General features: G+C 63.3%; 1 protein-coding gene across 6 annotated transcripts in view; it reads left to right on the forward strand.

Moving 5' to 3' along the window:
* Positions 1–2,815: 2,815 nt before the first annotated feature.
* Positions 2,816–14,107, forward strand: part of SH3TC1 (SH3 domain and tetratricopeptide repeats 1) — a 43,260-nt gene continuing 31,968 nt past the window's right edge. For 2 of the 6 annotated variants that reach the window (XM_079154391.1, XM_079154392.1), the window contains exon 1: positions 10,696–13,115. In XM_079154391.1, the coding sequence (XP_079010517.1) occupies positions 12,886–13,115 (230 nt within the window). In that variant the 5' untranslated portion in view covers positions 10,696–12,885. Of the gene's footprint in view, positions 2,977–3,556; positions 3,693–10,695; positions 13,116–13,157; positions 13,748–14,107 lie in introns of those variants that run through there. The other 4 variants (XM_079154388.1, XM_079154389.1, XM_079154387.1 and 1 more) reach the window with 4 other exon arrangements.

Consider the following 14,107-nt stretch of genomic DNA (forward strand, 5'->3'; position numbering starts at 1 on the left):
GGCGCTGGGCTCAGCAGCTGGCCAGGCTGCTGAGGAACGTCCTTGGTGGTCAGGTGAAGGCCCTCCCGGCCATGACTGCTGGCTCCATGTCCTCTTGACAGATTCCCAGCGGGCTCCTTTGCCTCTGTTCCCGTTTCACAAGTGACCTGCCTCCCTTTGCTTTCTCCTCTCCTTAGGAAGTGTTTAAAGAAGGACCCTGAAGTCATTTGAAGAGCTCAGTGACCACCCCGGCCTGTCAGTGCCCAAGGCTAGCTACTACCTGACCCACCCGAAGGTAGTAGGCTGGGTCCAGCTGGGGCATGGCAGGCCCAGCCCTGTGGGAGCCCAGGATGTGGTGGGCCCCTGCCAAGTCACAAGGGCTGAGTTCAGGTCCTGGGTGGCCCTGAGCATCCCTCAGCCCAGGACGTGAAGCTGCAGTTCTCAGATTGGTCTACCTGTCCCTCCCTGCCCACTGTCCCACGCTTTTTGGGTCTTGCTCTGGCCTCAGGGAACATGCTCACCCTGGAGGCCACAGAGGGGGCCCCAGCCATCCACTGGGGCTCTTGCTCCCCCTGCCCGGGGCCTCGGCTTCTTGCGGGTTCATGACCTGGGATCGCCCAGCCTCTCCTGGGTGACTCATCACTCGGGTGGACAGGTCTGACCCTCGGGCCACCTTTTGCCTCCCACCACCTTGCTGGCCCGCCTCACAGGCCCTCAGTGGCCTGATACTCCTCGGGGACAAGGCTGCCAGAGGAAGCCATGCTTGGCTTGCCTTGCTAAACAAGGTCTCTAAAAGGGTCTTTAAAAGGCGCCATGATGACCTCGCCCTGCGGTGATTCCTGGCTTTGCCCTCTGTCCCCGCGGTGCTGGGGTTGAGCCGGGGCTGTACCGCTGAGTTGCATCTCATTTTTTATTTTGAGACAGGGTCTCACTGAGTTGCTGCAGCTGGCCCTGAACTTGCCATCCTCCTGTCTCAGCCTCCCGAGTTGCTGAGGTGACAGGAGGATCTGTGTGTTTTAAGTGAATTCTGAGCTCCACGGTGCCAGTCCCCACTGGGACACGGAGATGAAGCCCTCATTTTCTCTGTGAGTTCTGGGCCCAGAAAAACTAAATTAAGCTAAATTAAGGCGTGAGGCTGCAGCGTCAGAGCTGCTATCACTGGCCCAGTGAGCGTCCTGGGAAGGAGAGACCCTGGCTCACCTGCTCGCGGGCCCTCAGTGCCCTGCGGGGAGGACAATGCTGTCCCAGCCTGGCCAGCAGGGAGGCGTCTGCCCCTGTGCCTGAGCTGGTCCTGTCTGGAGGGCTGCCCAGTTGGCAGAGGGGAACCTGAGACCCAGAGGGCTGTCTCCGTCGCCCTGGAACTGGGGTGGAAGCCGCAGGCTGCCCACGGGCTGGGCCCAGGAGAGGCCCTGCCAGGCAAGGAGCGGGCAGAGGACAGAACGCGAGCTTGGGTCAAAAGAGTTTCTGGTCTCTGGAGTGCTTCTTCTGAGCCATGGGGCATCCTTGGGGGTGTGGCCTGGGTGCAGACCCCAGCTCCAGGACTTCCAGGTGGCCTCCCAGCCAGCTGCAGGGCTGCCGGGGCTGCAGGCCCTGTAGGCCTGTGCGTCCAGGACCGGCCTCCCCTGCTCTGGTGACGGAGTGGCTCCAGGGCCACCAGGTGGGTGGTTCTGAAGGTCGGCCCGGGGCTGAGTCAAGCCTGCCGAGCTCACCTGAGGGAGGGCGCGGTGGGGCCCCTGGCATCCCAGGCGCTGGGTGGCCTGGGGGGCAGTGCCTCAGGGCCTCTGTGACAGCACTGTGGTCCCTTGAAGCAGCAGCTGGCCTCAGCTCCTGCCCGGAGGCAGGGTGGGAAAGCCACCTCGGGAGCCGATAAGGAGGAAGGGCCTGGGCTTTCAAGACCAGCCAGATGTCTGGCCTTGTGAAATCTCCACTCTCTGAAGGCACCGCAGCCGAGGCCGGGGCGGCCCCAGGCCCTGGTCCCAAATCAGCGCCAGAGCCTCGGACGTGTGGTGAGGAATCCTGCGGGAAGGAGGCCCGCGTCCCCAGACCACGGGGGCCTGCAGGACCCTGTGGTCATCGCAGCAGGCACCGACGAGCAGGCTCTGTGGGCGACACGAGGCTCTCAGAAGCAGAGGGCAAGTGAGGCAGTGCCACCTAGCCACACAGCCACCCTGAGACGCTGCCCACCCGCTGCTGCGGCTTGGGACGGAGTGGGCCCCAGGTCCCTTCACAGACCCCAGGTAACTGCCCACCTGGGGTATCTGAAGGTACAGAGCCATTTGGAAGGAAAGTCCCTCGACCTGCCCGATGACAGGATCATTCGATGAGTCCTTACAGGTTTCTGGGCCCACCCTGGGACAGGCTGCCCAGTAGGGGGAGAACTAGTGACCTCTGACTCCAGGGACATCCCCCGTGACTCTCACCTCTAGCAGAGTAAGGCTAAGGCACCAGTCTCTCTGGACACCACCTGAGACACCCTGCTCATCCTTGCTGGCCGTACTGGAGGCCTGGACACACACAGCACATGCTCAGTAGATGTGTGCTGAACTTTCTAGGCAGCTACCCCGAGGCCTGGGGAGGGTCAGGTCCTGGCTGCAGAATCCAGGCCCTGGCCACAGAGGCCAAGCCATGCACGTCCCAGCTAAGAGGTGGCCCTGGAGTTGTCCCACAGACTGGGCCTCTTTCCTCTATGAAGGTAGGTGTGCCCATCCAGGTCCGGCCCCCTCCCCAGCCCAGCCCCTGAAAGCCCAGATAAACCAGGTGGGGCTGGAAGCTCCACTCGGCTGGGGCTGCTTCTCCCCGCCCTGCTCTGGAATGCTGGCCCAGCTGATAAGGAGGAAGGTCAGGAGGCTGGCCCTGCTCAGCAGGCGGGCCTTGACCACCTGCTCCAGCCACCTGATGGGCACCTGGAGCCCCAGCAGGGTGCTGCCCCCACCACCATCCAGAGGGCTGGGAGAGCAGCAGGGGTCCTGGGCCTGGGCAGCTACGGTCCGGTGGCAGGTAAGTCCCAACCCTGGGCTGAGACTCTGTGCTGGGCTTCAGAGTCTGACATCCAGGTTCACCTGTGTGGACAGGTGAGGCCAGGGACAGTGGGCACAAGTCGGGGGGGCAGCTGAAACCACTGGAAGGGCAGGATCTCTCTCGGGTGACCACAGAAGGGCAGCCTGGTGTCCCCGACTGAGAAGTGACGGGCCGTGTGCTGTGGGGCGGGCTGCCATCTCCCTGGAGCTGACACCGGCCAGCAGGGCCTGCTGGAAAGGGGAGTCTGGAGGCCTCTTTCCTGGCCGAGTGCCTCGGGCGGCGGCTCCTCCAGAGCCTGGGTTTCCTGTATATGAGGTGGGAGCATCTGGGGTGTTCGCAGCTGTGTCCCCGGGGCTGCAGATGACGGTGCAGTGCTGGTGGCCCTCCGAGGATCGGGAGCCCTGGTCTGTGGCAGGGTCGTGTCCCCTTCGCGGCTGCCCTGCCTCCCTGGAGCAGCTCCAGGGGCTCCGGGATTCCAGAGCTCCTTCCTCCCCATCCCCCACGCAGCCGTCCCCTGCCCTGAGGCCAAAGTCCCTGCCAGTAGCTGGGGGGCCTTAGAGTGGCAGGGGCTGGCCAGGTGAGCAGAGGGGCCTGACCTGAGCAGCAGAGGGGCGGCTGCCCCTGTCCCCTGGCCCCAGGGATTCTGAGGCCGGCCCTAGCAGGGGAGTGTAGACTTTGTGCAGGAGACCCTGCGGGTGAGTAGGCAGCAGGACAGGCCGTGGACATCTCTGAGCCTGTTTCTCCATTCTCGCAGTGAGCCTGGGGCCCAGGGATTGGCCTGGGCAGGGGTGGACCTTGGTCTGGATCTGGGTCAGGACTGCGTGGGTCCAGGGGCAGTTCAGCTTACCATGAGGGAGTGGGCCCTCCTCCCCAGGGCAGGGGTGGCCCGGGGGTCTGGCACCTCAGGCAGGCAGCTGCTGGAGGTGGGGTGCTGCTCCAAAGACCTGCCTCAGTCTCCTTGTCCTGCTGGACAGTACGGAGAAACCAGGTTCACCACGGAAGCAGAGGGGGCGCCGGGACTCCTGGGTCATTCCCAGGCTGGGAACGAAGGTGGCCTGGGATGTCAGCCCTGCGCTGAGCTCCAGCCCGGCTCCCACCCACAGCGTGTGTCCTTGGGCCTTAATGGTTTGCCCTCCAGACATCCAGCTTCTTCTGCCTGCTCAGTTCTCATTACTATTATCATTTGTTGTTGTTATTATTATTATTATTATTATATCGTCATTATTATTTTGCAGTGCTGGAGGTTGAACCCGGTGCTCTACCACTCAGCCACACCCCAGTCCCGTGTGTTTTATTTAGAGACGGGTGGGGTCGGCCGAGTTGCCTAGGCCTCACTAAGTTACTGAGGCTGTTCGGACTTGCGATCCTCCTGCCTCAGCCTTGGGACCTGCTGGGATCCCAGGGGCTGGGCCTTTTCTGCAGTTTTGTCGGGGGCGTGCACTAGGTGTGCAAGGGGCGTGCACTAGGCGTGTGAGGCAGGGGAGCGGGCGGGCGCAGAGTTCTCACACCTGCTGGGGCAGCTCGCGAAGCAGCAGGAAGTGTGTGCTAACTGCCGTCCACACTCTGTCAGGACCCCTGCTTCCCACCCGTCGGGTTCCTCCTTTCCTGTCCCCTCTGATGGGTCGTCCCACACATCGGGAACGCAGGCCACCAGCTGCCTTGTCACCCTGTACCTCCTGGGGCGCTGCCCACTCCAGCTGTTCCTCTGGACTTTCCCTGTGCCCTAGGGGTCAGGGTCTTTGGAGAGACACTTGGTGCCACGGGTCTGCCCTCACCACATGATCCAGAAAGTTCCACAGCCGCCCAGTCCCCGGTGGTTGCTGGCCCCTGCCCGGGCTGGGGTGGGTGCTGTCCCTGGTCTCTTTCACCCTGAGGCCCTGAGAGGAGGCTGTGGCCGGTGCCCCTTCTTTGGCTCCGTGTGCTGCAGAGGTCTTTCCCTGCTGGCACACGGGGCAGGTCCTCCCTTTCTGCTGCATGGGGCAGAGCTGGGGAGATGCCCCGACACCTCGGTGGCCCTAGGGTGTTGGCCTTATCAACAGACCTATCGCAACCTCACACACAGGCAGCAGAGAAGCCGGGAGAGGTGCTGGTCAAAGGGTGAACACAGTTGTGGTTTTCAAGGTGTTGATTACCTGCCTGCAGGTGGCCTGACAGCACCTTGCTCCCTGCAGCCTGCCCAGGGTGTGCGAGAGATGCAGGGTGAGCAGGATCTGCGCCGCCAGCCCAGCCCTCCCTCCCCACGGAGGGTGGGGACCCGGCCCTGTGAGGCACGCGGCAAGGGGCCCAATCAGGAAGTGACCACTTAGTTCACACTACTAAGACTGAGTCTCGTTTCATGTATCTCAAGACAATAGACGGGAACTGGAGCGTCCCCATGCTGGGCACTGCTGGCCACACGTCCCCTGGCTGGGTCCCTCCTGCAGCCCCATTCCTTCCCCTCTGCCCACCCTCCTCCCTGCTACCCCGTCCAGTCTGGGCCTTTCCCAGGGCTCCAACCTCCCCTCCTGCTGGACACCTGTCCGTGTGCCAGCCCTGCTCAGGAGTCTCTCCTCCAGGAAGAGCCTTCCCTGGCTGCCAAGCAGAGTTCATGTCCTCAATTGTCCCCAAGCCACCCGGCCACACCTGTCCTCACACAACGGGTTTGGGGAGGAAGCCAGGGTGAGGTGGCATCCCTGCCACAGGTGTCAAGGTCACAGGCTGCGCAGGACTCTCCCACTGGTGGTTCACCTGGGAGGCGTGCCTGTCTGGTGGCCGCAAGCTGGCCTCTGCCCCGCACGCCGCACCCGCCCACTGTGAGCCACAGGGCAGCTGCCCGCCTCAGGCCCCGCAGCCCCCTGGCTCCTCTGGAGCCTGCGTGGAGCTGGGCTTCTCCCCCTCCCTAGGTCATCCAGCCACCTACACAAACCAGTGTGGGCTTGGGGACATTCATGCTGCACGTGGGGCTGGGATCTAATACTGCGTTATGTCGTTATTCCAGCCATCCTGGCTGAGCCCATTGGGAGCCTCCGTTTGTTTGTTTGGAGGTGCTGGGGATGGAACCCAGGGTCCCACACATGGGCGGGAGGTGCCCTACCACTGAGCTACACCCCCAGTTCCTTATATTATTTCACTTATTTTGCAGACCTGGGAATGGAATCCACGGACTGGAGCATGCTAGGCTAGTGATCTACCACTAAGCCACCTCCCCAGCCCTTTTTAAAAAATTTATTCTGAGATGTGGTCTCCCAAAGTGACCCAGTCTGGCCTCAAATCTCCAATCCTCCCGCCTCCCCGTCCTGAGGAGCTGGGACTACAGGCATGTGCCCCACCCTGGGTATCCGGAGCTCTCTCAGTAGCTCCTACGTCCTCAGAAAGACACAGTCTCATCACTTTAGGGTACAGTTGGTCTATCATCAATCTTCCATCCATCCGTCAACCAGCCGGCCAGCAGCCGGCCCCCGGCGTAGCCTGTCCGTCATGCTTCTTTCTTCCTGCACTGCGGAATGCTCCAGGTCCCTCCTATGTGCCTCCTCCTGGGGACTGTGTCCCACAAGTCCTTCATGCTCCAAGGCTGGCTCACAGTGCCTGCCTGCTGGGAGCTCCGGAAGGCAGGGCATCTGCTTCAGCCGTGTCCCAGGGCTTAGTGCTGGGCTTGGGCTGGGTGAGGCCACCTGCCAACCCTGTCCCTGTTGAAGACCAAGGACAATGTGAGCCTTCCTTGGTGGAGCCCCTTTCTCTGTGTGGGCGGGTGTGGGGCCGGGCAGACAGCCAAGGCAGAGCAGGGGAGCCACCGCCCGGGGATTCCAGTCTGGCAGCTGTTCCAGAATTTGCTTCACCACACACCTGGGTGCCGAGCCAGCCGGTGGAGGTGTACCCAGGTGCAGACCCGCCATCTCTGGCCGCCAGCCACACTGTCCTCTGTGCACTGAGGGGCTGGAGGGTATGCACCCTCCTGGGCAGTGAGGGGAGCCCTGGAGGCCCATTCCTGGCCTGGCATCAAAGCAGTGCCCTTGGGCCATACCCTGTGATGTCACCTGGGAAACATCACAGCTGGGCGCCAGGGCGTGCAGGTGTGGGTGTGCCCGCCCAGGGTGTGCAGCTCAGAGTCTGCTGGGAGGGCCTGCCAATGAGGACCACCCTGTCCCTCTCTCCAGAGACCCCATGGGAGCTGCAGGGGGCTGGGGCCAGATGCTGCCCAGCACCGTCCACTGGCCTCATCCCGGGCCTCACGCAGGCTCCCCCTGCCTCATGAGCCCCCACACCTGGCTCCAAGTGACTCCCTCACAGCTGCCCCCGAGGAGCAGGAAGGATGTGCATGGAAGGGGCATGTCCGGCACCACTGGCCTGGCATGCCCACTGCCCGGGAGCCGCCGAGCCATCCAGAGAACATGGGCCATCTGCTGTCATCAGCGTGGTGGCCTTTGTGCGCAGACATGGCCAGTCCCCCTTGCTGGCAACTCTGCTTGTTAGTCATTCCCTTAACCCTTGCAGAGTGCTGTGCTGTGCCAGGCTGGGGCAGCGGGTGCGGACCCTGCCAGCACACTCCCTGGAGGGCCATGAGGGGCGTTAGGCATGTGCGGGCGGTCGGAGGGCCTGGCCACCACACAGAAGACGGGCCTCCAGGCTGCGATCACTGGCTGGCCTGGTGTTAGGGAGTCTGGAGAAGTGAGGCAGGTGTGGAGGACGCTGTGGGACAGAGGGCTGAGGGTGGCCGGGGGCTGGACAGATCTGCGTGGGGAGGTGAGGGTCCTGCGCTGGGTGCCTCCTGGTGCTGGGGGCCTTGCTCCATTCTGGCTGCAAGACACCTGTCTGGGGAAGCCCAGGAGGTGCGGCCTCCAGCTTTCGGTCTGAGTCAGAGCCCTGGCAAAGCCAGCAGGGTGGGTAGAAGGTTCTAGAAGTGCCTGCCTCTGTGCACTCACCCCCAAGGAGCAAGGACCCTAGAAGGTGACTCTGTGGTCTAGAGGAGAAGGTATACAGCAGGGGCTGTGGTTGGCAGGGTGGACCCTTGAGAGGCAGGTACATGGTCAGGCAGGAGCGTCAGGCTGTGGCAGCGTGGACAGTGCTGGTGACTGAGGCAAGATCGTTCTGAGGCACGGGGGTGGGTGGTTGACTCGAGCTGGCAAGGGTCACAGCCCTGGCCAGAGTGGACAGCAGCTGAGGGAGTGGAATGGGCAGTACCCCACACATGCCAAGGTTGCCTGGGATGCCCAGCAGCTCTGCCCACACTTCCTGTAGCCTGAGGTGGGCTGAGGATGCAGTCTGCAGAAGTCCTGCCCAGAGCTCCTGCCCACCTGGCAGGTAGTGGACTGGCTGGGAGCCTCAGCTCCAGGGAGAGGTGCCTGGCCTGGGAGGACTTCGCTCCCCACAGAGGGGTCTGGGTGGCCAGTGCTGGGGTCAGGTTAATGTTTGCACAAGGCAAAGTCAAGATCAACAGGGATGACTGGGCTGCGGGACTGTCAGGAATTCCAGTCGAACTCCCACCCCGACTCAGGAATATTGGAGTCCTGGGGAGTGAGAGCCCTTGGGATTGGGGCGTCAGGGTCTTGTCTATGATCTGGGCCCCTTTCACATGTTCTTGGGGAGAATGGCAGCCATGAAGCACCCACTGTGGCCCCCGTCTGGGGCCTCCTACTCCTGCCTCCTCTGGGCCCCCGCAGCCCGCAGTCAGGTGGCCCTCCCAGCACTGTGGGCTGCAAGCCTGGCCCTCGCTTCTCCATGTCCTGAAGAGGCTGTGGCATTGCCTGGGTGCACAGCCCGGCCTCTCCTCTGCAGGCAGAGGGGCCTTTCTGCTCACCCTCCTCCGGCGGCCACAGCTCTGTGTTTGGGGCGTGAGGAGTCCATGTCCCTCTTCTAAGAGCCCTGCCTATGGAGCGGCCCACCTTCCCGTCACCCCCGAGGAGAAGCTCTGTTCTGGCCGTGCTTGTCCAGGGAGGTGCAGAACCTGCTGGGCTGTGGAGTCTGACTTCCCAGGCTGGAGGGCCACCCCTGCCCTGACAGCTGGCACGCCCTGGTCCTGCGGTGCTCAGGGTTAGGCCAGACGGCGGAGGGCGCCCTAGCTGCAGGCGGAGGCGCGGGAAGTGCCGGCTGCTTCCTGTAGGCACGGAGCCCGCGCCCAGCCACTCATCCGGGGCCAGGGGCCAGTAGTCATCTGGGAAGCCTTCAGCCTTGTCTTGCAAACCGCAGTTCCTGAAATCGTGGTGCTGGGTGCGTGTTTTTGCTGGTTTCAGTGCTAAGCACAGAAATCACTAACGGACCAAGTGCCGCCCACGGGGCCTGTTCCGTCCTCTCTGTGGACCAGCAGTGGACGCCCACTCTTCTGGTGCCAGCCTGATGCTGGTCCAGCTGGAGGCTTCCAGCACTGTCCCTGGGGTGCGAGCCTGGGAAGGAACCTCAGGGCGGGTTTCTCCTCTGTCCTTAGGTCTGCAGGGCTTGCTTGGAGTCACGTGTGCCAGGCGTCTTTGCCATTTGGGGGACACCTCGTTCAGAATCTGGCCAGGGGCTGGTGCCTTAGAGTCACTTGAAGTGAAAGCCCCGTGTAGACCCCAGGGGCTCCCCTCCCAGCACATGTGGGTGAAGGTCTTTCTGAGCCTCTGTCTCCCCGTTTGTTGGTGGGGGCGTCCTCACTGAGCCCGTCTCCACTTCTGAGACAGGGACTCGACTGCTGTGCTGTCTGCTCGGTTCTCAGCAGGGTGGAGCAGAGTTGGGAGGCAGTTACACGTCACACCTGCAGCCTGCTCTGCGGCCAGAGAGCTGAGGCCGCCCACTCCATGCTCCTCCAGGGACCGTGGCCCTGGCCCTGCCTGGTGGCTGGGCTCTTCACTTCCAGCTCTGTGTGACCAAGGCCAGTGACTCCGGGCTCTCGAGGTGCGAGCCACTGGCCCCTCACCTGCCGTGGTCCAGAGCTGCCTCCCCATCACCTGCAGCCCCTCCCTGGCCTGCAGCCAGGTCCACAACCACATCTGTGGGCCCAACCCAGACCCTGCTTCCTAAAGTCGCCCTGGTGGCCACCTGGCCTGCCCATTGACTCCTGTCTGCCTGCCTTCTCGCTAGGACGGCAGAGCCGTGAGCAAGCGTCAGCCCTACATTGAGGGTCACCATGTTTTAGAACAACCAGGGGCTCTGGCAGGCCGTGTCTGGCCTGGAAGGCCCATGGGGAGGCCTCGGCTGCTGGAGCCATCTGGGGCCTCTGCAGTCCTGGGGTGGGTGTTGATGGCCTGCTGCAGACCGGCCCTGGGGCCAGGGTGCCAGGCCTCTGTCCTGATGCCTGAGTGGCGGTGGAGGCTCTGGCTGTGCGTGTCTGGGCACAGCTGTCTGAGCTGTGCCGGGCTGCATGCTCTCCTGAGCCTCCCTGTCCCTGGCTGCCCTGTACCCTCCCTCTTCGCCTGGTATTTCCCTCTAAGTTTATCCAAGAGCCTCCACTTCCAGGAAGACTTCCGGGACCTCGCCCTCCCCTCCCTCCCTGGCTTCCTGTGCCCTCTTGTCCATGAGACCTGGCGGGACTAGGAGGAAGGCTGGGGCAGTGCGGCTGCCATCACGCCAGGCTGGGCAGCTCCAACCCCAGAGCTACCTGGAGGTGGGGATGGGCCCGCCGTGCAGGGGACCCCGGCATGCTTGTGGGGGGCTGAACCCCTTTCCAGCAGGACCCTCCACAGGGTGCAGCTCACAGCTTCATAGCTGTCCCAGAGACCTGCTCTCAAAGAACACCATCAGAAAGGCCATTTGTCTTTATTTGATGGCAGTGATCACCGTTTTCCCTACTGGACTAGAAAACACGGAGACAAGAGCCGTCAGTCAGCAGGAGGTGGAAGGCCGGGGCCCCCTCCCTTGGAGCCCCAGGGTGCTCGGCCACCAAGCAGGCCTCCAAAGGGCTTGGGGACTTGGAGGCCATACTGGGTGCTGGTGCGTGGGATGGGACTTCCTCAGGATGGACTAGGGACAGGTTTAGGCCCTTCCCAGTGCCTCCGGGCTGGCACATTTGGGCATGTTCCACGTGGACGGTGTGGGGGGCGGCAGGGGCAGCAGTGTGCGTTGGAGGAGGCCTGGCCCAAAGCCCGGTCGCCCTGAGGAGGTGGAGCTGGCGCAGCCTCCGCCTGGGTCTTCCCAGAGCCTCTGCTCCTGTGGCACTTGGAGCCACCTTCCCAGGTGAGCTGTCTCCTGTCCTGGGTGTGCCCTGCCCTTGCGTTTAGTCTCAGGAGAAGCCCTGGGCACTGTGGCTCCTGCGTTGGCTGGGCGAGGCGCCCTCTAGCCTGGAGTGCCAGCCTCTGCAGCCTCCATGCTGGGCAGGAGCTTCTCCTGGCGCATGCTTGCTCCTCGCAGGGAGCCCACCCTCGGGGCTGTCGCTTCCCACCCAGCTCCACCAGAGCCTCCTGGGTCCTGCCTGCAGGTCACTGGCTGGCAGGCCTGGTAGAGTCAATGGCACCAGCTGGACTCTGTGACGAGGGAAAAGGGACAGAGTGGTCTTTGCTTTGGGGTTTGGTGCTTGAAGGCATGGGTGCTTGGTCACTGGTGCTCTGGGCAGGGACAGCCTCCTGGGCTCCTGGGTGGGCAGGTCAGGCTATAGGTCAGGCACCGAGAGCCTGGGACAGTGAGGAGGCGGGCAACAGGGACTCGGGCATCTGCTCAGCTGTGCAACAGTCACGAGCATGTTCACACTGGCCAGGCTGCTGTGGAGACCCACAGGACGAGGACCACCTCAAGGGTCTTCCTTACAAGTCAACTTGAGCTCACTACTGCCACGTCTGGGGCAGAACCACTGAGCTGGGAGGCACTTAGAGAGCTCCGTGCCCAGAGCTGCCACCTGCAAGGGGGCACACTGAGCTCCGGAAAGGGACAGGTGGTCACAGAAATGCTAGCTGTGCAGGGCTGTAGGCAGCCCCTGACGGGCAGGGCCCTGAGCTTCTGCCCTGCGTCCAGCAGCCCCAGGAGAGACCCGGATGGAAAGCCCTGGACCCAGAACACCTGCTCCTTTGTCAGGAGGGCCACAGAGCTGGGAGGAGGCAGGTGCCCACACACAGTCAGAGAGGCTCCCGGAAAATCCCCCGGGCTGTGGCCAGAGCCCAGCTGTAGACAAACAGGATACTGGATCTTGGGCTGCAGCATGGGACAATGGCCGGGAGAGGAAATGCCTCCAGACCCTGTGTGGACAGGGAGCCCATCCGGGACCTCTTCCAGCTCAGCTTCCAGAAACATAGGCCTCAGGGAAGGTCAGCACGCCTGGGGTCTTCACCCTCCAGAGATGGGCAGAGTGTGGTTGGCATGCATGCCAGTGCGTGGTCCCTCAGAGAGGGAGACAGGAGTGAGGAGGAGGATGCTCCCAGGCCTGTGGCCAGGGCATGGCACAGCCAGCCCCAGCCGGAGGGACGTGCACAGAGAGGGCAAGGGGCAGGAGGCTGACCCACGTTCAGTTCCTGCTTCTTCCTGAGCTCCCAGGGAGAGGACCAGGGGTTCTGTCACAGCCCCAGCCTTGGCCAGCTAGGAAGGTTCCTGCTCCCAAGCCCCCAGGGCTGCCCCCAGAAGGCAGGTAAAGAGATGGACCACTGGGCCAGTCCCCCCAGCGGGGGACGCTGGCTAGCTGAGGAGCACGATGTCCCCTCTCCTCTCAGAACGTTCCTATGACCTGGCGCAGGAGTGAGGAGCTGTAAATGTCTGTGTGCCCACGTCTGCCCTGCCACGTGGTCTCTGTGTCCTTATGCCCACACACGTCTGGGCATGCACACGTGTGTATCCACGTGTGCAGAAGTGGAAGGGGAACAGAGAGCAGAGCCGGCAGTGCTGAGGGCCACTAGCTAGTGGACTTCCCCAATCCCAGCACCAGATGGGAGCCTGGGAGCCCCTGGCCTCTACCCCAGAACCCGGGGCTGGTAGTGGGCAGGCAGAGATAGGGCCTGGCACCCGCCCAGGAAGGGGCTAATGATCAATCGCAGCCAGCGGCTGCGCCTGCCTCTCCTCACTGGCCCCAGGCCCTGGAGGAAGTGGGGCAGGAAGCAGGGGCGGTGGCGGCTGCTCGCAGTCAGTCTGCTGTGGACTGCCCCGGCCAGCTGTGGACAGCCTTGTGGCCCGCCAGCAGTAAGCAGAGCCGGGACAGGCCCCCTGCGTCCTTGGCCTGGTGGGCTGAGAGGTGTCTGTGGAGCAGAGCTCAGGTACAGCGGGCCCGGGCAGGGAGGCGGTGGACCCGCCGGCAGCTTTGATGGCGGAGACACAGTGGCCGTCGTGTCCAGGAACAGCTTCCCACCGTCCACTTTCTGGGAAGCTCTTCAGACTTGTCTGGGAGGGGCGGGGCAAGGGAGGCAGTCACAGAGACCCCCAGGGTGCTGCTGGACCCTCTCAGGGATTCTCACACTATGACTTTGTTTGACAAGCCCCTCGGGCGACCTCGCGATCACACTGACCCTCAGGGGTTGTGCCCCAGGGTCTGGGTGGGACGTGGGAACAGAGCCAGGAGCAAGGGATTCTGGGGCCAGTGGGTCCCCAGCGTGCCCTGGCCCTGGGTCATCGCAGGTCACCCTGGCATAAGTGCTAGCGTGGCACCTCCACACCACCAAAGTGCCACTGTGGTGTGATCAGGCCACTCCGAAGGCACCCTGGGTCTTTTCACATCAACAAACAGGTTGAGTGTCTCGACCAGGGCCTCCAGCCAAGAATTCCTGGGGAGACCTGGGCCCAGGTCCACCCCCACCTCCCGCCGGGACATGCGCTTGTATGCCCTACTGAGACCTCTGCAGGCCTAGGGTGACGTCCCCAGGGGCCAGGACCCCACCCTGTCTGAGCTCAGGTGAGACAATGGCCAGGCAGAGTCAGGGGAGTTGGGGGGCCGGGGTTGATGGGCTGAGGCCCCCTTGCTGGGCCCTGTGCCAGCATGTCATGTGAGAAGTCACTGACTCCCCACCAACGCCATGACGTGGGTACCCGCAGCCCCACTTTGCAGAGAGAAAGGGATGGGGTTGGTCCTGTCCCTCAGCTGCCCTAACACGTCGTGACCCTCTGGTGACTCCCAGCAACACAAAGTGCCCTCAGGGTCCTGGAGTCCAGAAGGTGGAGACAGGAAGCAGCAGGGCCAGGCGGCACCCGGAGGCCCTGCAGAGGGTCCTGCTCTCCCTGCTTCTGGAGACCGGGCTGCTGGGCCTGTGGCCGA

This window comes from Sciurus vulgaris, assembly GCF_902686455.1.
Source record: "Sciurus vulgaris genome assembly, chromosome: 9".
Taxonomy (NCBI): Eukaryota; Metazoa; Chordata; class Mammalia; order Rodentia; family Sciuridae; genus Sciurus; species Sciurus vulgaris.